The sequence below is a fragment of the Hyalella azteca genome, unplaced genomic scaffold (genome assembly GCF_000764305.2).
Source record: "Hyalella azteca isolate HAZT.00-mixed unplaced genomic scaffold, Hazt_2.0.2 contig17904, whole genome shotgun sequence".
NCBI classification, from domain to species: Eukaryota; Metazoa; Arthropoda; class Malacostraca; order Amphipoda; family Hyalellidae; genus Hyalella; species Hyalella azteca.
This window is the reverse complement of record NW_025947668.1, coordinates 94136-117867: the sequence shown is the minus strand read 5'-3', so window position 1 is coordinate 117867 and position 23732 is coordinate 94136. Positions and strand designations below refer to the sequence as shown.

At 40.8% G+C, this 23732-nt stretch overlaps 1 protein-coding gene and 1 long non-coding RNA gene across 2 annotated transcripts; both read left to right on the top strand.

Annotated features, from left to right (window-relative positions):
• Positions 1-2302: 2302 nt before the first annotated feature.
• On the top strand, positions 2303-23044 carry LOC108680626 (hemocyte protein-glutamine gamma-glutamyltransferase). Its single transcript, XM_018169499.2, has 14 exons — positions 2303-2373; positions 10614-10749; positions 10993-11205; positions 11504-11634; positions 12574-12715; positions 18668-18900; positions 19261-19438; positions 19707-19961; positions 20236-20417; positions 20735-20825; positions 21300-21454; positions 21972-22112; positions 22386-22541; positions 22719-23044. The coding sequence occupies exons 2-14, from the start codon at positions 10638-10640 to the stop codon at positions 22860-22862; spliced, it is 2133 nt and encodes a 710-aa protein (XP_018024988.1). The 5' UTR covers positions 2303-2373; positions 10614-10637; the 3' UTR covers positions 22863-23044.
• On the top strand, positions 13276-15685 carry LOC108680627. The gene is made up of 2 exons (XR_001931436.2): positions 13276-13475; positions 14021-15685. It is a non-coding gene; the product is annotated as an uncharacterized LOC108680627 (long non-coding RNA).
• Positions 23045-23732: the final 688 nt, after the last annotated feature.

Genomic DNA, 23732 nt, shown 5'->3' with positions numbered 1-23732 from the left:
TTACCCACTGTGTATCATCAATAGATTTCACATAAAAATTACAATCAGAAAGATAAATTATAATTGATTCTTGTATTACGATTCTTGATTCATTCATATGATTTCCTTCTATGAAATTTTTTTTTCTTTTAAAGCATTATTCACAAAACAAAGTCTGCTATAAAATAATGTTTCCTTCTACACGCACCGGGAACACAGCCTCAACAGAACTTTCTCTGGCATTGCATTCTAAGGCAGATGGGGTGAACCTCTGTACTCAAGTGCCCATAACTTCGAACAAATTCGTTGCTGACATTTGGCCTATCGCAGAAGCTAAGGGAAACACTTCGACTTAGAGAGAAATATGGGCATAAACACAGGCTCCAATATTCCGGCAAAACGAAACATATCTCAAGCAATAAAATCTTTTCCAATTGCATTTCTCCTGTAATATAATGTCAGGCCTAAGCTGAAGTCCATATTCTCCATCCTGGCCTCCATATGATTAAAGTCAGGCAATGCCGAGAATTCTTTAAAGAGCAAGCCATTCCTCACCAATTATAAAAGATTTACCTTCAGGTCAGGGAATTGAGGCCCAGGCGCTTTTCAAATGTGCGTATTCGCAATTTCCTGTTCAAGATCAGCAAATTTGTACTCTCACTTCTACATTAATAATCGTTTGAACCACACAGCATATGAGGTGCCGGTATTTTTTACCTTCATGTCTAATTTATTCCGTCGTCAAGGCATTGTAATGACGAAACAACCTATCGCTTTTAGGTTAGTCTCTATCGTGTTCGAATTCACCAGATATTTATTAATTTTAACTGCAATACATTCACAAAACTCACAGGTGTACTGACAGCTTGCATCAACGTCAGTGCTAGAGACGGAGGGCAATGTTTTGTATGATGTTATTTTTTTCAGCTCCAGCGGCATCTACAAGAACTCACCATAAAACATAAGTTATTTCATCACACGTAACTTCACTTCACGCTCAAATCTTCGCTATTAAATCTTGAACGAATTTTGATGGTTCGTATCAACGTATTAAGATGCAAGAAAATTAAGAGCATATACATATAGGATCGGCTTAGTTTAACATTGTATGTATGATGAGATCATCGTCCATCATAATTCATAGTGTACTTCCATACGGCGCATGTCTTCGCCGCAGTCGTGACCTGCGAGGCGGAGTGTTGCAGTAGATACAGCATTAATCTAGCCGCAATCCTAGTGCAACAGCAACGTACCGGCTCATCAACAAAGGAATCTAATACTGAAATACGAGTTTAATCGCTAAAAAATCATACGGTTCTAAGAATCCAACGATTACGAAATCCCGGACGCATAGTTTTATCAAGTAAAAACATTTAAGCCTGAAGAAAGTGCGTCTTGGCGAAGCTGATATGACATCAAGGATTTTCGTGTTGTATGGAGTTCAGAGATGGTTTGAAGTGAACACAAAGTGCCATAGTTTCATAGCCATAGATAATTGGGCAAAATTGTATATCTTTGGACCATAAAAGGGCAATAAAAAATTGCTACCCCAAGGTTGAGGTTCGGTAGAGAGCTACGCATGAAGGACGGACAGGTTTTGTGTAGACGAAGAAACCAACATTTAGGAATATGTCAGTCGACATTAAATATGATTGAAATGTGATTGAGGGCAAACAAGATATGCATTGAAAAATTGATATTTTTGCCGCTAAAGATGAAAATGAACATGTGCCAGGCTCAAGTTCATTCATTATTTTCATTAATGAATACTTATGACTTTCACCAAATTCGTCCTTATTCATAATGTCGTTATACTCAAGTTTGCATGAACTCGCAGGTCGAATGAAAGTCATGTGAATGCCCTTCTCTTTAGGTATGCAAATAAGGTGAATAAATACTCACAAGTATGTTTACCAACATACATTACAAGTTTTACAACGTAGCTTTATATCATCCGAATGGGTACAGTGTCGGTATGATGCCGGATAACTTCGAATTGCATCCACCGATTCTCTCAAGATGCGCTTCGCTATCGTTGCAACTATTTCTTCCTGTGATATCCAGAAATGATTTTGAACTCAGTAATAAACACAATTGAATAATTGCATAAATTTTTTTTTTTGCGTGCTTATACTGAGACAATGATTGTTCTCGTCATCCAAACGCATTGGAATGAAAATAACATTTTTAAACGATCCCTCAATAACTGAACAAAATAACATGGGAAATTGATCATGAAATTCGTGAGAAAAGTGTGTGCATTTGTTTGTGCGTTGCAAGCATAACTTATAAGGACTGGCATTGGCAACCGCGTTCAGGTCAGTTGACTTAGAGCGCGCGTGAGAGGTAGGCGAGGCTTCGCCTGCTCTTGTCTGCACAGATCACTCTTCGTCGGTAAGTATCGAGATGATGCACCTCTCGATTTTTAAATATGTTTCATTATTTTGGTATGCACTCAGCTGCTGAAAAGTATTATGAAGGCTTTAGGAAAGTTTGAACTGTATTATTAATACATATATTCTACAGTTACCAAGGGAGTTAAGCATGAAGTTCACTCACTTTGCTCAGCGGCCCGCAAAATTATATTAATCTATCTTTCTATCAGACACCCGGCGCTCTATTCAGATTACACTTTGAGTCTGAGAATGAAGACAATCATATAATTAAAGGAATTTTAATCTCAAAATAGAATCAAATATGTTATTACTCTCGTAGCTGGGCAGCTGTCTCATGTCCCTGAAACCGGCAACCTGCTCACTCTTGTTTTAATATATACGTCTTTGACTGGAAATTATGGAATTCCCAACGCTCAATTAAAAGTTTTTATAATTATTTTGCCTACGATGGGTGTGGTGAAGTGCGGAAAAAAACTAAGCTAAGATTAGACGGTCATTCGAGCTTCGAGGGCAGGCAATCAATAAGTAGGACTCTAGGAGACTTAAGACTTAACTGAGTTAAGATTAAGCTTCCGTTAGTTAAGCAGTTGAGGGTATCATATGTAAGGGCTCAGTGTCCAGTAGGTATACATCAACTGAACGGGTAAACTGGAAAGTAATTATGCCCATTTAAACGTACAAATTAATAGGTACCCGAGCAAGGAACTTTGATCTTGAGAGCCTGTGTGCCATGGAAGTGTTCACACGGATGCAAATATAGACTCATGACCAAGGCCAAAGCTGCAGACAGGACGTGAAGGAATGTTCCGCTGTTCGTTGCAACTGTGTTCACCAGCTCACCGAACGACCGCCTGGTGGAAGGATACGGTTGACTAAAATAATTCCAGACGGCCGCCGTTGCTTTTGTCTATTTACCCTATCAATGGAGTTGCTTACTATTCGCCTCTTTTCTCATAGGCTTGTTTGCTGGGGTTAATACGTGTTCTGCAATTCACTCTAAGAGCGTCCAAGGAACGCTTGGTAATGTCGCTAAATTGGGTTTGGTGAGACAGACCGACTTGCTATTGTTCCAGGTTTTGATGACTTTCTCTCAGTATTGAGACCGATTAGATCTTTAAAATTATTTTCTGACTTTTAATTATACATATCACTGCCCGGATATATTTTGCAACATTCCGTCTGGTCTCCCAACTTAGCTGGGAGTACAGGGGCGCCGCCATATATGGAGCGCCGACCGATTGGTTAGACTGCAGAACTTAGCCCATGTGTGCAGCGCAGCCTCCGCGTGGCCGCTGCTGCAATGTGCCGCACTCATTAAAAACTTTCCTGTCCCTAGCGTAAAATGTAGGTAGAATTTAAATTGAAGTAGTAATAAAATAAACTCCCAAGTGCGACGTCGTTTCGGTGGATGACCATAGGTTATGTTTGCGTATGGATAAATCGTACTTTTTTGGTGGAGGTATGTGAATGTTTCATTTAGATGCTACTCGTTAGATTTTTTACATATGAAAATACGAAAGTCATCTCTTAACTTTAGTTTAAATGTGTTAACAATGATAACATGTTACGTGATGTGTTTTGTGCTACGGGCTGACTGACAATGATAACATGTTACGTGATGCGTTCTGTGCTACGGGCTGACTGACACAATGATGACATGTTACGTGTATTCTGTGTTACGGGCTGACTGACACAATGATGACATGTTACGTGATGTGTTCTGTGCTACGGGCTGACTGGCACAATGATGATGTTCCGTGATGCGTTCTGTGCTACGGGCTGACTGACACAATGATAACATGTTACGTGATGTGTTCTGTGCTACGGGCTGACTGACACAATGATGACATGTTACGTGATGTGTTCTGTGCTACGGGCTGACTGACACAATGATGACATGTTACGAGATGTAATTTTGGAAAACTTGAAGGGTAATCATATATTACTGCAATATTTGCAATAATAGATATTCTTTGGCGAATGCAATAATTTTGGATTTATTAAGAAAATAGTATTTTCAGTTGATGGTATTTCAGACGCTAGCAATATTTTCTAGTTATGAGTGCGTTCAGAGCGTGCGCGTGATAAAGGCAGCGCATTCGTCTTCTCGGAGTGCGCCGAAATAGACGAGGATGCGTCAGACTTTGCATCATCTTGAGTTCAAATTCTCTGAACGTTAAGTGGACCGCTGTTTGTTTTTCCCGACACATAACTCGCTGTCTTATGGGTAATGTTTATCCTTAGGACAGTTGCTAATTACCAGCTTGGCATATATTTTTACTTTAACTTAATATTTTCAATCGCGATTCCTGATATCCTGCACAGCTGTGCTGAATTTCTTCTACTTGCGACGTTTCTTTCGTTCTTGGCCTCACAAGTTTTCAGCTTATAGTATTGTATATTCTAACTCGTGTTAATGTTTGTTTGTTTGTAAATATCTTGCACTTCAAGCATCCTAAGTAGCAATTGTCTTCTTGTAAGGTACCATTAAATAGACAATGAATGGAACTTACGGTTGAACAAACCGATTGATTGGGCAATAGCAAAGTCATGCATATCTTTACGTGCCGTGCAATTTATATTTGTATTTTTGTATTTTTCAGTGTCTAATTTTAGGTGTAGTTGTTTTTATTGCTGAGCCAAACTGTTCTTAACTTCACCAAAAATTCCTTTGCAATTATAATCATTGTCAAGTTTTGGTCGACTTAACGACGTAGTAAACTGATGTCTTGGCTGAACTATTAGCGGTTTGGACGTGTTGCTATTATTATTGTTTTGTGATGCTTGCTTGAGGCGTGCAGTCCAGGCCGCTCCTGCCATGCCAACACTGGCAGGCTCAGACTCGCATGATCCTGTCATTATCATGTTAAGGAGCATCGCTTAATAAAGACTAAAGAGCTGCTGGTATTGCCGACAAAATTAAAATCCATAATTTTTTATAACTCGTTTGAAATTGTTTCTCAAACACCAATTAAGTCTGTCAAAAATAGTCATAGTGCAATAAAGGATTATTTTACATGACGTCTAAATCTTGCATGTTCGCCAAACGTAAGCAATATGTTTACTAGTATTTATCAAGTATTACATTATTCTCGGCTCAATGACTTGTTTGTAACACTCCTTATTTGTCTATGTTATTCTAAAATTATCTATGGCTTACCTTATGAGGGTTCTTTAGTCACGGTTTTGCTGAGCTGAGCGGCAGACGTTACTTCTTCTTTTAGTCAGCGCACGTACAGCCCTCGAACCGCGCCATCCCCATAAGGGAGGCAAGCATCAAGCTCTTACCAATGAAGTAAATACCTCAGCCTACAATGTATCAACTATCTTGCATAGATATGTCTTGAAATTGATTGTATATATATCATGGACAACACTTAAAAAATATAACTCAGTACTCACTGCAGTGCGTGACAGAGAGCGCATTTTCTCGTCGACAAAAACATGAAGTCACGGACGGACAGACAGAAGGACAGACAGACGGACATGGCGAGCACAATAGTGAATTTTTTTTCATAAATGAGAAAATTCGCTAAAAAGTATGAGGGTAACGAATCTCTCGCGAAACGAGTTTTAACTCTCTCGGCGACATTTCTTAGAGCTATTTATACTGGTCCAGAGGTTCCTATATGACATTATTTCATTAACTACCGTCACTGCCGCTAAAAGCAGCTAATGTGTCTCGTTGACACTATAATTAACTTGGATGTCGGCACTGCCACGAGCTCACCGACTCTGCAGGATGATGTCGACGCCACTGCAGGATGATGTCGACGCCACTGTATGATGATGTCGACGCCACTGCATGATGATGTCGACGCCACTGCAGGATGATGTCGACGCCACTGCATGATGATGTCGACGCCACTGCATGATGATGTCGACGCCACTGCGTGATGATATCGACGCCACTGCGTGATGACGTCGACGCCACTGCAGGATGATGTCGACGCCACTGCAGGATGATGTCGACGCCACTGCATGATTATGTCGACACCAGCAGTGGTTGAATTGAGCAGTAGTGGCAGTGGGACGCCTTCAGTGGTGGAAGAGCCACAATTTTAAAAGCAGAAGTCATAAAAGAAAGCATGAATCCCAAACAAACAAATTCTGAAGTTCAGTTACGACAACTAAACAATTAGAGTATTGTTGAGCTCCCTGCGTCCATCCATCTCAGTTCCTTAAACTGAACGCGCTTAATTTGTAGATCATTGAAGCAAGAAGGATTAAATTTTGACATTTTCTCCCTGGTCGGCTTGATTTGTAATTGCGAAAGATAGATAAAAAACAAGGTAATGCTTGACGTAAACTTGGAATACAGTTGGTAACCCAATGACTGGACGATCAAATCCTTACCTGTAACGTTACCTTCTTATTAGAATAATTAGCTCAGTTCAAGGAACGAGACGATACGTTTGAAAGTATTTAAATTTGTAGAAATTATATATTATGTATCCAAATAAATAAATGAGTTTTGCAAGGTGGGTTAGCAGAACAGTGGCACGGAAATGTGCTTAGTAGCGGGAAAATTGAAGAAGTTAGATTTTTAAAATCTACAATGGGCGCTAAATTGTAGAAAAAAAATTTTCGACTAAGAGAAGCAACAATACTGAGATCGCGGTTCATTAACTGCGCCCAACCGGAGACTGGGTCGCGCCAGGGTAATGGCCTTGACCTTGAGCTCACCTTGATGGACCTCGCAGGCCAGGAACAGCCGACCATCAAAATACCAGTCGCTACCAACCGGCTGGCTACATTGTTGTCCTTGTGCCATCATTTGCCGTGAATTATTTATACGTATAAAATTGTGTGCACACAACCTGCAAACTTTTATGTCCACTATTCCATTGTTATGTATTAGTTTCTTACTATTCTCGTACCGCGTTCGCAATGTTTATATTGTTTGATGAAGCTAATGAGATTAAAAAGTAAATAACACTAACATTTTCATATTAGTGGTAATCTTAACATCTTTTTTCTGAATGTGACACTGTTATTATATATAATAATCAGTTGTAAATTGTAATGCATTCAGGAGCGCCGCTCAAGTATTACTCAATATATGCGATCCAATATGCTGTACTCGACTAAGTAATTACATTACGATGTTTACTAAATTAATTACGATGATATGAAAGCCTAAGAATGATGATCGTCCTGACTTCAACTCGAATAGCAGCTTTAACCTTTTTATTATGAGTTTTATTATTTATCGTACTACTTTATAGATTTTTCCGCGCTCATATTCCGGTGACATCGATGGCTGCAGAAATCCTATTAATTGTAGCCTTGATCGCATTCATTCTTTGCCTTCAAATAAAATAAATGCCGTAAATATCACACACGTGAAATAAAAAACATGAAATACTGTATATTCTGCATTAAAGAGACGTGTTGTGATAGATTCCCCGAGTGCGTGCCGAGCGCGGTGGTAAAGTGCTAAGGCTTTAATAAGAAAATGACGACATCGCTCAGTCGGCTGCTCAGGCGCCATGAGATGATTGCATGTCTGTCCAGAGGATGAATTTGTGAGGCTGAACGTGCAAGATGAGCACTTGATCTATAATATTCTATACTGTTAGTGATCGTGAGAAAATGTGAATAGTTGTTACTACACCACCGATTGTGGGATGTTCGATGCATGTGTTTGGATGTAACTGCGCTTATAATTGTGGATTGTTCAATGTTCATCGCATGGAAATTGTTATTGTACTTCTGATTATGGATTGTTTGCGGCATGAGGGGTTTTCTTCTCATGTGTAGGAGGAAATATGTCTGCTTGAAGTCTGTCGATTAGCTAAAAAAACTTTTGTCCATCGCGAAAAACTGATGAAATAGCTGATTTTATAAGTTCTGCTCATGGTCTTCTCATGTCAGATCGTTGTCTTTTTATGTCAGCTCGTGGTCTTCTTATATCATCAGGTCGTAGTCTTCTTATGCTAGCTCGAGATCTTACGTCATCTTGTCTTACCATACACTGTATTTAAGATTATTTTCTGAAAAGTTACCTGTATCCCAAGTTACTTTAATTACATCGCAGTTGCAGGTATGCTTTGCCATGATGGAATTAAGGGCATAGCTCTCACTGCCTCGTTAATGCTCTCCTGCTTTTCTTTAAACTCTTACGGGTAAAATTGCAGGATCAATCGGACATGAACGTCACTGCTGCGCTGAAAATACATTTCTCTTTTTCAGAATATTCGAAGACGAGAAAAATGAAATGCAATCTCATGCGAAACTCCCAGATTACACTTTATTTTACGTGGAATTTTTCTACGAATGGCGTTATGATGTCAAAAGGATAACGAATGATCGTCATTAAGATTGAACATTCGCAGCACTTCCAGAACTCGTCATAAGTTGTCTCTGTTGTAGAAATTGATGTTGTAGAAATATCTCTGTTGTAGAAATTGATGCATGATTCCACAAACAAGTCATCAGATATAAATATTTTAGGTTTATTTAATGTTGAAATTACTATCTGCTCACAACGCTTTTAAGCGGTGATACTTGATAAAAATGCGGTGATAAATATAAGATACATTGATCAAAGTCTACGAGGCATGGTACACGCAACGTTTTTATAAGATTCGCCGTGTTGCGCCGAACTTGGCAATTGTACGAGACGCGTGAAGTGAAGGCAGCAACGAAGCTGGCGTCGCTGGCCACAATACGTGACGCGGGGCCACGCATGTGGTTTGTTTTAGCCTTTAGTGCTGCCTGTGCTAATTAATTTTAGCATTAGTTTTACGCATGGCGTGAGAGGTTCATTGCACTGCAGCTACTCTAGTCGAGTCGTCTTGGGCGGTGCACGAGTCGTGACTGTTATCAATTATTCAGCCACCTCACAGTGCGAGGTCGTCAATCAGTAGAAATAATTTTTTATAACTTTAAACGAAAAATGATAATGAAAATTTACGTGGATACGACCTCACAGGTATATCTCTCAATAGATCGAGCAAGGAACCTAATTAAATTTAAAAGTCGATCTATCTTCAGAAGCTACGATGTCAAGTTGTTCTATGTACATTAATTGCTTGACTTTTTTCTCTTTCAAACCTTTCTATCGGACTTCTCTTAACCTTCATTTCCAATTTTCCTGTAAAACGTGCAGGGCGCCAGAGCGCCAAGTTCGGGATAAAATGATATTTTATTTCAGGAAATAAATAAAATTTACAACTCACCGGTTTCATTAACGCACCTTCAACTCGTACTTCCTAGACCCATTACAGGTACAGTCCCTGGGACAGAAATTTAATGGTTCAAATGGTGGAAAAAATTATTGAAGGCAACACAGTTTACGACATCGTCGTATTCGCGCAGAACTGCCTCTGCTTCGCTCACACGTGTGTTTGAGTCTCTAAATGTTCTGTGGATACATTGTTCTATTAATCTATTTGAATAAATGTTTCGATTGACGCTCGCAGCTAGTAAATTCGCTGAAAGATATGCCCCGCTAGAGTTTTTCTGTCTAATCTTTGGTAGGAAAATCTTAGGTAGTTGTTTAAAAATAATTCTTTATCCCTATAAATTTTTCTTTATTTCTTTTTGGCGCGGACGTGAGTTTTTCTGCAAGGAACTTGATCGTAGAATTCGATTTCTTACTCTCCTCTTTGATCATGCTCAAGCCAAGGCACTATCGTGGGATTGCTCAACGATACAACCAACGTATACTAGGCAGAATGTGACGGCATTGAAACTTAACGAGGCTGCAACGCAAACGATAGCGCTGAATGCGAGCACTTAAACGTGGCAGCGTGACCGAGGGCTGTAGATAAACGACGCGATACGTTCTGCCATACGGTGCATGGGCGCTGACAGGTCTGCAAATAACGAGATAAACACCCATTGCATTTTTGTGGATACCTGTACAACACAATGAATATAGTTTCTCGGAATACGGTTTAACGAACTTCAGGATACAATGGAATAGAGAGCACGTACGTTTTACGCAGTGCAAGTTTCAAGTTGGAGAGTATTTTTCGATTAATTTGTATTCATTTCATTGGTACGCTGACTTTCTAGTGCGCCAGTCATAGATACAGGGTGCGTGCAGTGCAGTGCTGCTTGACAGCTGCAGAGCGCTGACTGTATTGAGAGGCAGGCATCACGGTTGCTGTCAAGTGGCGGCGTGCCAATAACATGTGCTTGTTGCTTGCCTTCTAAAGCTCTTCGTAAATTTTCTCGAGTTCATAGCGAAGTGAAATTTACTTATGTTTTCTATACTGCTTGTTGAAGGTAAAAGAGCACGGAACTGGCACCATGAGCGCTACTCGGTACGGCACGGGCTACAACAACTGGGTGAACGGCCTGCGCGCCACCTACTCCAGGGAGCTCAACCGCCGCATCGCTGAGGAGAAGGAGGCTGAGCAACGTGAGTCTCCACCGATATTCTGAATATCTTCTGTTGGGTAACAAAGTTGTCATAAAGATGTGTCGCATGTAGTCATAAAGATGTGTTGAATTAAGTCACTGAAGCTGCTGCTTGAACATATTTCTGTCAAAGCTGTGTTGGGTTGAGTCGCAGCGGCGGGGATTAAAGCCACATCATTAGTTGTGATGCAGTGATTATGTTCAGCCATTTTGTGGTACCCGTTATCTTGCTACTCTTTTGCAGCGGAGGTGACGGAAATCAACCGAGTGGACCGCATTCACTTCTACATCAAGGACAACGCCACGCAGCACAACACCATCAAGTTCGATCAGGTACACGATGTCAACTCCCCCAAGCCCGTCCTCAGAAGGGGCCAGACATTCTACCTCGCCATCCGCTTCAAAGAGCGTAATATCGACTTCGAGCAGGACCGAGTCATTCTTAATTTTGTCTTCGGTAAGTGTACAAAATGAATGATATTGCCTGAGTAAAACTTAAAACTGAAAATTAAAACCCGTGTTAATGAAATAATTAAAAACTTTTCTTCATAAATTATCTGATTACCAATTTTGGTACCGTTGATTTACCTTTTAAATACCTTCTGTATTTTTTTTTCCTTGGAACTGATTCCCAATTTTGGTACCTTTGATTTACCTTTTTAAATAACCTTTGCACATTTTTTTCTTGTAATTGTTAAAAATAGTTTTATAATCTATGGTTGTGAGGTAATATGTGTTGTTCTGCGGTTGGTCAGGACCCAGGCCTTCCGTCACCAAGGGCACGATGGCCGTCATCGCCGTGGAGAACAGGAGCTTCACTAAGAGCAAGAACGACTGGGACGTTCGCATCGACCCTGGCACGCGGGGCAAGGACCTTGTGCTCCAGGTCTGCCACGGACTAAATTAATCATACTTATCAGTCCCATCATTTAGTCATTTCTTTTACCATCTTATGTCCCACCTGTTTGTAAAAGCCTGGTAACTTGGGCTACCGTCAGCAGACGGAGGGTTAATCTTCGATCTACGGATAAGTTAACCTTCGTTAATGTTATTTCTATGTAAATGATGACAGTATCGATAGTTACCGTTATTTGATAGGTTGTTTTTATTCTGATTTGTAATCACGTGTTTGCCGATGCTATGACATTTCGATGAAAGGGAAATTGGCACGCGGAACACAAGTGAAATAAAAATATGTTTGGTCTTATTGGTGGGGTTTTTGGGGGTGAACGAATTCACCAGAACATTCGATAATAACGTTAGTCAGTACACACAGTACTTGAATATTGTGAATGTTCTATTGCGCTCAAACCTTACGCATGCAAACACAAAACAACTCATAACTTTGCCCGTGCAACATGAAAGCACACGCGTTTACCGTAGTCGTGCTCGAATATAAATGTGTTATAAATGTGTGACGCATGTAGTCATAAAGATGCGTTGCATGTGGTCGCAGAGATGAGTCGCATGTAGTCATGAAGATGTGTTGCATGTGGTCGCAAAGATGAGTCGCAGTTAGTCACAAAGATGAACGCATTTAGTCGCAAAGACGAACCGCACGTGGTCATAAAGATGTGTTGCATTTAGTCACAAAGATGAGCTGCATTTAGTCACAAAGATGAGTCGCATTTAATCACTAAGATGTGTCGCAGTTATGTGACAAAGATAAGTCGCATTTAGTCACAAAGAAAAATCGCATTTAGTCACAAAGATTAGTCGCATTTAATCACTAAGATGTGTCGCAATTAGTCACAAATATGCGTCGCATGCAGTCTACGGTCTATGTGTACGTTAAGTCATCACAATAACCTTGTCGTACCATCAGGTGTACGTGCCGGCGTCCGTGCCCGTTGGTATTTGGAGGCTCAACGTACGCACGGGCCTGCACGACCGCTCCCTCAACAAGAACACCGTCCTGCACTCCCAGGATACCGACATATTCATCCTCTTCAACCCCTGGTGCAAGGGTCAGTCTAACTAGCGCCTAAACNGCAGATCCTCTGCCATAAAAGTACTGTTACCAGAGCCCCGTAAGCGGCAGATCCTCTGCCATAAAAGTACTGTTACCAGAGCCCCGTAAGCGGCAGATCCTCTGCCATAAAAGTACTGTTACCAGAGCCCCGTTAGCGGCAGATCCTCTGCCATACAAGTACTGTTACCTGAGCCCCGTAAGAGGCAGACTTTCTGCAGTCCAAGAAGTGAGAGATCGCTAAAGGAAACCCCTATAGCGTCAATTTATCAAGTCGACCCTTGTAGCGTCTATTTATCGTTGCAACTCCTTCAGCGTCAGGTAGTCATGCAAGGCTGCCCTTTTAGCATCAGGTTATCAAAGCGAACCCTGAACCGTTAGGTTATCCAGGCGGCTCTTCTAGCGTCAAGTCATCTATACGACGACCGCTATCGGTTGTTGAGGAATTGAGATTTGTCGTGAAGATTATGCTTGGAGTGTAAGTGAATGATATTGCCGTAACTTCCTTATCATATGTGTAATAAGAATATAATTAATTTGCTGGATATTAAAGAAATTTAAATGCAAAAAATCAAAGCGGGTGCTTAGCTCTTTTGTGTTAATTCATCGCCGTACTAGCGCTAGCATCGATCTCGTTTGTTGTTTATCTATCTTAGATACTGTACATTCGTGCTTCATTAGATACGTAGCCCTGAAAAATGTGCTTACACTCATCATTTTCTTCGTTGCAGGGAACACGACCCGAATGTTCAAGTGCCGTAAGAAATCCGTGTTCACTGTCGTGATTTTTCTCTTGCCCTTTTAAACCAAGTTAAACATTTTTTAACACATTACTTTAACTTCACGCAGCTAATGGAATTTTTCCTTCTAATTTCCTTCTCCAGTTAGATTCCGTGTTCACGGCCTCGTCAACTTTGAGTGATTCTCTTTTTTCGCCTGTGTTCCGTTGTTATTTGTTCCTATTGTTTTGTTCGGCGCATACTTATAGTTGTTTGGTGTTCTTTGTTTTTATCTGATTAGCTTAATGTTATGAGTTGAGTTTCTAACTTTAAATTTGAGTTTATTAAGTCGTTATTTTGGTACTTCTAGAGCAATCATCAACATTCAGTGCATTGTATTGTATTTAGTTTCATTTTAAGACCTAAGCGGACAATGTTCTCTCTGCGTTGTCTAAATGAAATGTTTCTGTATTACCATGTATTCAGTTCGCTAACAATTAATATATGCATAATAAGGACATATGAGTTTTATATTTGTTATAATGCTGCTAATTTTTATTGACGTATGATTTATGTTTGCACAGCACCGTGGCGGTGGGCGGCAAGTTCGAGTACACGTTCCGCTTCACTCCGCGTATCCACGGAGAGAGGAAACTGGTGGCTTCCTTCAGCTCCGAGGAACTCTACGACATCGCGGGCAGCAAGACCATCGACGTTGTCAAGGAGTGAGACGACCGACGTTTTGGTATGCAACGTCAACAACGTCGCGTTGACGTGTGCTTTGTCGAGGGAATAACCCATCTGACCGAGGTTGTCAAGGAGTGAGACGAGCGACATTTTGGTTTGCAACGTCACCAACGTCGCGTTGACGTGTGCTTGCACATGGTGGCTGGTGTGAGACTATAATGTGGTAAAAGTTGCGCGGTACCGAATGTGTCATGACGATGACTTACTTCATTGATGTTCTTGCTTGTGTATATCATGAACACAGCTACTTGTGGTTTTAGACTCTTAATGGAATAATAGTTGTGACAGTTCTATTATTTTTGATACATATATCTGACGCGAATGTCGTTATTATTTTCACCTAGCAAATTGCAAAACTGTGTTTTAATGCTGACGACATAATACGGCAACATGGCTAGATTTGATGCGCTCCAGAAGCTGATTATCTTAATGCTAAAGATTAAAAGTTCAGGTGTTGGTAGGATTTGAGACGCGTTTTTTAAACCTTTGATAAAGCGTTCACGTCTTCCTGGGAACAGTTCACTACAGTAATACGAACATTTTTACAATGAAGTATGTGTTGTCACCTTAGTGCAAAAAATGCTATAATGTGTTTATTATTTTTTTAGCGTAATGTCTATTTGCAATGAAAAATTGGTCGTACGATAGAAGTTGTTAAATGATGTAGTTTTGTCTGATATGATACCTTTATGATATTTTTATCAGGAATTATGGTTCCCATGAAAAAACTATTTATATTTTTATTCAATTGCGTATGCGTATATACATAGCTGCTTGATATGCTTGGAGTTTCTCTTAAGTTCTATTATCTTAATTTTTCTTCCCTGTAAGTTCTATATTCTCATTTCGATATATAAACCTATCAGATGGAATCATGTGCAGTTACTTAATCGTATTTTGCGTCGGACATGTGTATAATTCGTCCACGATCTATTGCGCTTAAAAATAATCGAATTTAAGCCTAAAGCTCTGAATTTATTTTTTAATTTGTGCAAGATTGTCAGTTCAAACTGTTTGTTGGCATGCTAATGAGCTTGCGTTACGAGGCACGAGTGATTGAAAAGTGACTTTCGGCGACTGTAATATTTAAGATTTTTATTTTGAACGATGCCCTGAACACGCTATGCGATTTAACACAATGATTTCAGTCCTCATCATCTGCTACTATGAAATAATTTTGGCGTACCAAACATACGAGAGGCACGTACTGTTGGATTTACTTCTGTGAACTTTAATTTGTAATAAATTGCTGTTCTTAGAAGCGTAGTAATGCTGGCAGCTCTGTGATTACCTTCCAGTTGTCGCGATCTCATTTATTTTCAAGGCATGCATTTAATGGAAAATTTATGGTTGAAAGCATCAACTGTGCACGTTACTAAATTTAGATAGTCTAAACTGTCCCCATAGCGTATTAAATCTGAGTGCCATTTAGCCGCTCGTATAAAAATCATGTCTTCAGTTTGATCGCTGCTTATAGACGACCAATAAATGCTTTGGCTTTATTTCGCTTATTTGTTACCTCTGCATTCAATCTGCCTTGAAAGATGTTTATTCAAACGACTACAGAAATACGTTATTAAAGTTCACTTTTTTTTCTGTACATCGCAAGGTGCAAGTTAAGAGTTTGCTCGTGACGCAGTCTATAATGTTTAACGCATAGCGTTTTTTGCAAATTAGGGAAGTTTTATCACTCCAACCAAATAGGTTGCCGTTACATAACTAAAAAATTTGATAGTCAATGTAATGTATTGGACAAATACATACAATTTTGGTGTCACATACATCCTCAACACGATATGGCGCGGTAGACAGATTTAAGATTAACGTTAAAAATTCTGGAGCAAAGGTTGGGAAAAACGGTGAATAAATTTTCTAGGAATTAGCCTTAAAAGTTTCAATATTCCTTGCTTATGCACCATCTGCACATAAAGTGGTTTTCTCGAACTTTTTGGTGATCTAAATTAATGCTCAAAAGAAATTGAGAGCCGAAACTGGCTGGTGGCATGTCTTGAGAATCACTAACTTTCTTATAGAGCGATGCTTGTAAATGTTAACAATGCAGGACATCGTTATAATTAAACGACATCATTTAGTTTATATATAGTCGTTAGTCAACGAAATGAACGTTTTAACGATCAGCAGTGATTAATTTTCTTCCTTTGCTATGATTAATCTAGGTAAGTATCTGAATCGGATACAATGGGGGTCATGAAAAGAATGGGACTGCGGAAAGAGGTCGTGTACTGGAAAGATCTGGAAACCACTGTTATACAGAGGATAACACGCTTGACGTTATAGTTTTGTTCCTAAGGCCAGCAAATGTCGTCTCTTTTTATTTGGTGGTGGTGGTGATTGGTGATTATTGGAGCTTCGAAGACTTGTCCATGTAGCTCCACAACTGTACGTCTTTTTATTTGGCTGTAAGACAAATGCCGTGTCTTCTCTAGATTGGTTTTAAGACAAATGTCGTGTCTTACAATCAATTCCGGGTTTAAGATTTGGTTCGAACGTACGGTAGCGGACTGCAAGTTCTTCGTGGCAGTTCGTTACTTGTTCGCTGCAGTTCCTCAAATTGCTCACGACCTCAATATGTTGAATAACTATGAAATTATTAAATGAAAGTCATGGAGTAAATTCTGTCAATCATTCTTCAAGGGTTGCATCAAGGTGTTAAAGTGCATTCCCGTAAGGAACGAAGTAAGGTAATACTCTGATGATGTCACCTTGCTACTTGTAAAATACTTTTTCTGAAGCTATTGTCTGTTCCTCAGGACCTGAGAATCATCTTCCCGTTAGTATTTATTCTTATTTTCAAAGTGGCCTATGAATGGAGCAAGAGAAAGGCTTTGGTCGTGTAGAACATGTGTTTCCTAACGTTTTACGATCGATTACCCCTTGAAGATCCCGCAGTGTCGCCGTGACTGCGGTTTACCATCAAGTACGAAAGAGATACTCTAATATTCTCTAATATTACGTACCAGATGCTAACATGGTGTGCTATTTACACTATACCTTACTCTATTGGCTGTTAATCATTTCAATAGGCAGAGTTACTGTTTTAATTTAATGGTGTTTAATGGTGATCAAGGGTGGTGGTCCAGGTGGGTGGCAGGACACCATCTTAGAGCGAGTGCTTCGAAAGCTATTGTTATTACTGAACGTATGTGCTCGCCGTTACTGACAAGTTATTGCATCCATTATAACTGAATATCATTTGCAGATTATTTCCCCATTCCATCTCGGGGTTTCAGCGAAGCTTTTGCCATCAAGCATTTACGTCACTTGCATTGCATCTAAACTCGTTCGAAAGTAAGTTAAGTCTTTGCAATCTTAACTTTAATAATTTATTTGATCGTTATGGAGGCAGTCGGTATGATGGCAGTCGGTATGGAGGCAGTCGGTATGATGGCAGTCGGTATGGAGGCAGTCGGTATGGAGGCAGTCGGTATGTTTCTATGTAAATGATGACAGTATCGATAGTTACCGTCATTAGAAAGTGGTTTTTATTGTGATTTGTAATCACGTGTTTGCCGATGCTATGACATTCCGATGAATGGGTAATAGGCATGCAGAAGACGCGTGAAATAATAATAACATGTTTGGTCTTATTAGTGGGGTTGTATCACTTGTATGGGTGAACGAAATCCCAAGAAGTTTCGATAATAACGTTAGTTAGTACAATTGATTCCTGGAAATTGTGAATTTTCTATTGCGTTCAAACCATACGCATGCAAGCATGCCACAACTCTGGTAACTGTGCTCATGAAACATGACAGTACAGGTAACGTTTTCCTTAGTCGAGCTCGCATTGAATGTGTCATAAAGATGCGTTGCATGTGATCACAAAGATGAGCCGTATTTAGTTACAAAGATGTATCGCATGTAGTCACAAAGTTATATCTCATTTAATCACTATGATACGTCGCAGTTAGTGATAAAGATGTGTCGCATGTGGTCTACGGTCTATGTAATAGCCTTGTATCACAATAACCGTGACGTACCATCAGGTGTACGTGCCGGCGTCCGTGCCCGTTGGTATTTGGAGGCTCAACGTACGCACGGGCCTGCACGACCGCTCCCTCAACAAGAACACCGTCCTGCACTCTCAGGATACCGACATATTCATCCTCTTCAATCCCTGGTGCAAGGGTGAGTCTAACTAACGCCTAAACTATTGGCATTTCCTTGAAATCTGCTTCAAGAATTAGTATTTCTTCCGTTAGAATATCTGCATAAAGACAAGTTTTGTATCTCTACCACTGTTTAGTGCTATTTATTTAGATAATCATACTTTTGCTATTTATTTAGATATCATACAACTTTATTATTATATTCGCTCGGGCAGCGAATATCATAATAAAATTGTAATAAATGCAAGGTTTCTTGTGATCCACGTTCGTTTTAAATTGCCTCAATGCATTTATAATTCCTGCCAAGCTCCTAAGACTGGCACAATTGGTATGATTACCGTCGTGTCTGCACAGACGACTCGGTGTACTTGGAGGACGACGCGCAGAGGCACGAGTACGTGATCAACGACCGAGGCAAGGTGTACGTGGGGCAGTACCGACAAGCTCGCGGCCGCCCTTGGGCTTTTGGACAGTTTGATGACGCCGTCCTGCCCGTCGCCGTCTACCTCCTCGAGATGCCCGCCGCCAACCTGGCCCACTCTGAGAGAGGCAACCCCGTGCAGGTGGTGCGCGCCATTTCTGCTGGGGTGAGTGGGGCCTCAGAAATATGAGTGGGGGCCTTAGAAATACTTGTTACGTGGTGCTTGATATTGGGTCGTCGCAAACATGGTGCTCAGTGAGATGATCTAAAGCATAGTTGTCCATGGGCGAGCAGAAAGTGATCGTTATAATAAATATGTTACATTTGAAAGCGACTATATAGTGCAATGATTACTGCAAGAAAAAATGTACGTGTTCCAAGATGCGTTGAACTGGAAGACGGTAAGAAAGCTGTTCCCTAGTGATGCTCTCGCTGACTGGCGACTCAAACTACGACAGTGTGCTATTCCGGATATTGTTATCCAATTGGCCTCTAATTATCTTCTTAAGCAAGTACTTGACTGCAGGTGAACGACTCGAACGATGACGGCATCCTGCAAGGGAACTGGAGCACGGACTACACAGGAGGCACGCCGCCCTTCAAGTGGACGGGGTCCGTGCGCATCCTGGAGGAGTACATCAAGCAGGGCTACCGCCCCGTCAAGTACGGCCAGTGCTGGGTCTTCTCGGCCGTAGCAACCACGAGTGAGACTTGCCTAACAATAGTATCTTTCTTATCTTACTAACTATGCTACCATTTAACATTTTAAATAATAGAATGCAGTATTTGTAATATTTATTGATAGTTATGATTCAGCATGTATTCAATCTTATTATTTTTTTGCGATGAAAATTATGTAAAATCATTGTAGTTTTGGTGTTGTGGGCACTCAATTGGATTTTTTGCTAGTTTTTCTTTCAAGGTGCCGAAACATGTGAACTGATTCTAATGTATAACTCGAACTTCCTTCAGTTTGCCGCGCCCTGGGCATCCCGTGTCGCTCCGTAACAAATTTCGTGTCGGCTCACGACACAAATTCGTCGTTGACGGTCGACAAATTCTTTACGAAGTCCGGCGACGAGATCGAAGGCGGCCCCGACGGCGACAGCTTCGACTCCATCTGGAACTTCCACGTGTGGAACGAAGTGTGGATGACGCGTCCCGACCTGCCCAAGGGGTACGGCGGCTGGCAGGCCATCGACGCCACGCCCCAGGAGGAGAGCAACAGTGAGTCCTTCTTCGCAACGAGTTCTAAGTTACAGAAATTTTTGACTTCAACGTATAAAATTTCCTTTTTTTAATTTCTTGATATTGATTTCTTTTTGTGCCCAAAATAAGCATTAGAAGCCGTTCAAAAGCCGTTCATAAAATAACCCAGCGAGCCTTCATTGTAATAGAATACTGACCGCACCTTCAGGATCTTTTCCTCACAGGCCATGGGCCTATTTCTTCAGTGCCGACACTTCTATTCTATTTCAAAACAACCTCTTGTACCCGACAGACAAGATGCAGTGCGGCCCAGCGTCCCTGGAGGCCATCAGACGAGGCGACGTTGGACTGAACTATGACTGCCCCTTCGTCTTTGCTGAGGTCAACGCCGACATGATGCACTGGGGCGAGGACGAGAGTTCCGACTGGGGCTTCTCCAGACTCAAGCTCAATCAGTTCCACATCGGCAGGATGGTGCGCAGGATTTTTCGAAATAATGAAATAATGAATTAAAAGTTATTACTTATTTGTATTAATAATTACAAGTATTTATTAAAAAAGCGATTAATTGATCCAATTCTAGATTTGAATGCTTGAACAGTAATTCTTCGGTCGTATGGTCGGTCAGCCAGCGGGAAATACGTTACAATTTTAAACGAGTTAGCATGTTAATGAAAATCTGTGATGCATCGTTGCTGCTACCGTGTGGGGACGAATAAGCTTTCGTTGGAACGAAAGACAATGGTCGGATTTATTCCAGATGCAAATTTAACATTTTCCAATTTGTACAGGTGCTGACAAAGAAGGTTGGCTACGACGGTGACGATGAAAACGATGAAAATGACCGGGAGGACGTGTGTGCTCTGTACAAAGATCCTGAAGGTGAGTATTTTATTGCAATGAAGGGTCGCTGGATTATTTTTTGCTTATTATTTAAATTCATAGTGTCGTTAAGGTGGCTTGGTGGCCTTTTTACTAATTTTTAAGTTTGATTGAGGCTTCTATAATGTTTCAACGCAATATTTAATGCTAGCGTAGACCGCTGTGAAACCTCCGTGGGATATTTTTGACATTCATTGAGCTTCAGAGTTTGTACGAGATCAAAATGTTTAAGTAAATCTGGAAATTTACAAATATTAATATTTTAATTTTATTAATAATATTTTAAATTTTATTACTAATATTTTAATTTTTAATAAATTTTATCATTAATATTTTAATTTTATAAGTCAATTTGGAAAATTTAAATATTACAAAGAGAACCTATTAGGTATATTTTGAAAACAGGAAACTGAAAGTAGATACGCTCCTAATGTTTACTGTAGACTGTATAAATTAGCTCCGTTGATACGTCAGGCTCGGCGGCTGAGCGCCTGGCGATCCACAACGCCGTGCGCGGGACGCAGCGCGCGCAGCGCTACTACGCCATGCGCGACAACGTGAGCGAGGACTGCGTCTTCGTGCTAGAGGAGCTCGAGAGCATCAAAGTGGGCGAGGACTTTAAAGTCAAGGTGAGAACTTGATGTCCCTGCTGGCAGTTCTCAGCGCCAGGCTTTTAAGTACGAATAGTTTAGAGCACAGTTGAAGTAGCCTCATGGCGTTGATGTCTGTGCTGGTGTGTTCATAGTTTTTTCCTCCATTGAATTCTTCATTCTATGTCTTTCAAGTGTCATTGAAGTTTGTGGTCCGGAGGATTATTTGTCTGAGATTCGGTTCTATTAGTTCTTCACCATTTGGTCAGCGCTGCTTATTATTTTATATTTTTCTAAAAAATGCTGAGACAGTGCAGCAAATAATATCAGTTTATAGTGAAACCGTGAATTTTAATATTTTAGCCTTATCTTGAATGTCACTCGTATTTCTCAGCGTGTGATACATAATTATTTTGATACGTTTGCCTCTACTTATTTCTTATCTGGTCGGAGATTAGAGCAAATAATATTTATTGAGTGTTATTTAATTCTCGACCATTTGATTGGTTAACCGAGTAATTAAGTATAACCTTCAGAATAATCATGACCCACGCAGATCACAGTACGTAATGAGTCCGATGAGCCGCGCACTGTTCTGGCGGCGCTGACAGCTCGCTCCATCTACTACACCGGCGTCAACCACACCATCATTAAGAAGGCTGAGGGACAGATCAAGCTCGGGCCAAAGCAGGAGCAGGCTAGTGCTCGTCGAGTGGTCTTCTTAGAATCTATGTCGTAACCAAGTTATAGTAATTATATTTATGAAAATGGTACTTTCCTGAGGAAAATAAAAAAAATCTGAGGAAAATTTTTAATTATATAAAAATAATTATAGTTTATCGGCTTAAAAATTGTCCATGGTTTCCGGAATAACGGAATTCCCAAGTCTCAGGAATTATCCAACCTGAGCAACACCGGGTGGGCTGCTAAATAAATGGTAATGGGTGGTAAAAATATTTTGTTTGCACAGGAACTGGCGCTGACCATCACCTACAAGGAGTACTGGCGCAAGCTTATCGAGCATTGCCTCATCAAGATGTACGCGATCTGCCGGGTGACCGAGACCGACCAGACCTGGACGGAGGAGGACGACTTCCAGGTCCTCAAGCCGTCGCTCGACATCCAAGTACGAGACCATCCTGCAGCCTGAGTCTCGTACAAGATATATTCAGTTGTGTAGTGCATCTTTTATCGTGCTTTTTGCTGGCCACTTTCAGATGCAAAGATTCTAAATAAATAATTTATGCAGTTATTTGATTACGCAAGCCCTTGAAGTGATTAATGAAGTGTAAACGTCGGTCAGGTTCCGGACGTGGTGAAGCGAGGTCAGCCCTGTGACGTGGTCTTCTCGTTCACCAACCCCTTGGATCAGGAGCTCACTAAATGCTCTCTCAGTGTTGACGGCTCGGGACTCCTCAGGCCAAGAGCCCTCGAACTCAACAAGTAAAGTCCTATGCCACACGAGTACTGTTACCTTAGCCCTGTTAGCGGCAGATCATCTGCCTTACGAGTACTTTTACCTGAGCACCGTTTGCGGTAGATCCTCTGCCCTACGAGTCCTATTACCAGAGCCCCGTAAACTGAAGATACTCTGCCATACAAGTACTGTTACCAGAGCCCCGTAAGCGGCAGATCCTCTGCCATATAAGTACTGTTACCAGAGCCCCGTTAGCGGCAGATCCTGTGCCATACAAGTACTGTTACCTGAGCCCCGTAAGCAGCAGACTTTCTGCAGTCCAAGAAGTGAGAGATCGCTAAAGGAAACCCCTATAGCGTCAATTTATCAAGTCGACCCTTGTAGCGTCTATTTATCGTTGCAACTCCTTCAGCGTCAGGTAGTCATGCAAGGCTGCCCTTTTAGCATCAGGTTATCAAAGCGAACCCTGAACCGTTAGGTTATCCAGGCGGCTCTTCTAGCGTCAAGTCATCTATACGACGACCGCTATCGGTTGTTGAGGAATTGAGATTTGTCGTGAAGATTATGCTTGGAGTGTAAGTGAATGATATTGCCGTAACTTCCTTATCATATGTGTAATAAGAATATAATTAATTTGCTGGATATTAAAGAAATTTAAATGCAAAAAATCAATGCGGGTGCTTAGCTCTTTTGTGTTAACTCATCGCCGTACTAGCGCTAGCATCGATCTCGTTTGTTGTTTATCTATCTTAGATCTGTCTCTTATACACATCTAGATGTGTATAAGAGACAAAGCTATATGTATTGTATTATAATATTAGGTGAAATAACAATTACCTACGCTTTATTCATGCAGCCAAAGCGTTCCAACGAGATTCAGGAACGAAATATTTCAGCAGC

Excerpts from the sequence above, each read along its gene's own strand:
- LOC108680626 (XM_018169499.2), top strand. The coding sequence starts at position 10,638 with ATGAGCGCTACTCGGTACGGCACGGGCTACAACAACTGGGTGAACGGC. Across the intron at positions 20,826-21,299 it reads TCTGTACAAAGATCCTGAAG|GCTCGGCGGCTGAGCGCCTG; the intron begins GTGAGTATTTTA and ends TTGATACGTCAG. Across the intron at positions 22,113-22,385 it reads TCGGGCCAAAGCAGGAGCAG|GAACTGGCGCTGACCATCAC; the intron begins GCTAGTGCTCGT and ends TTGTTTGCACAG.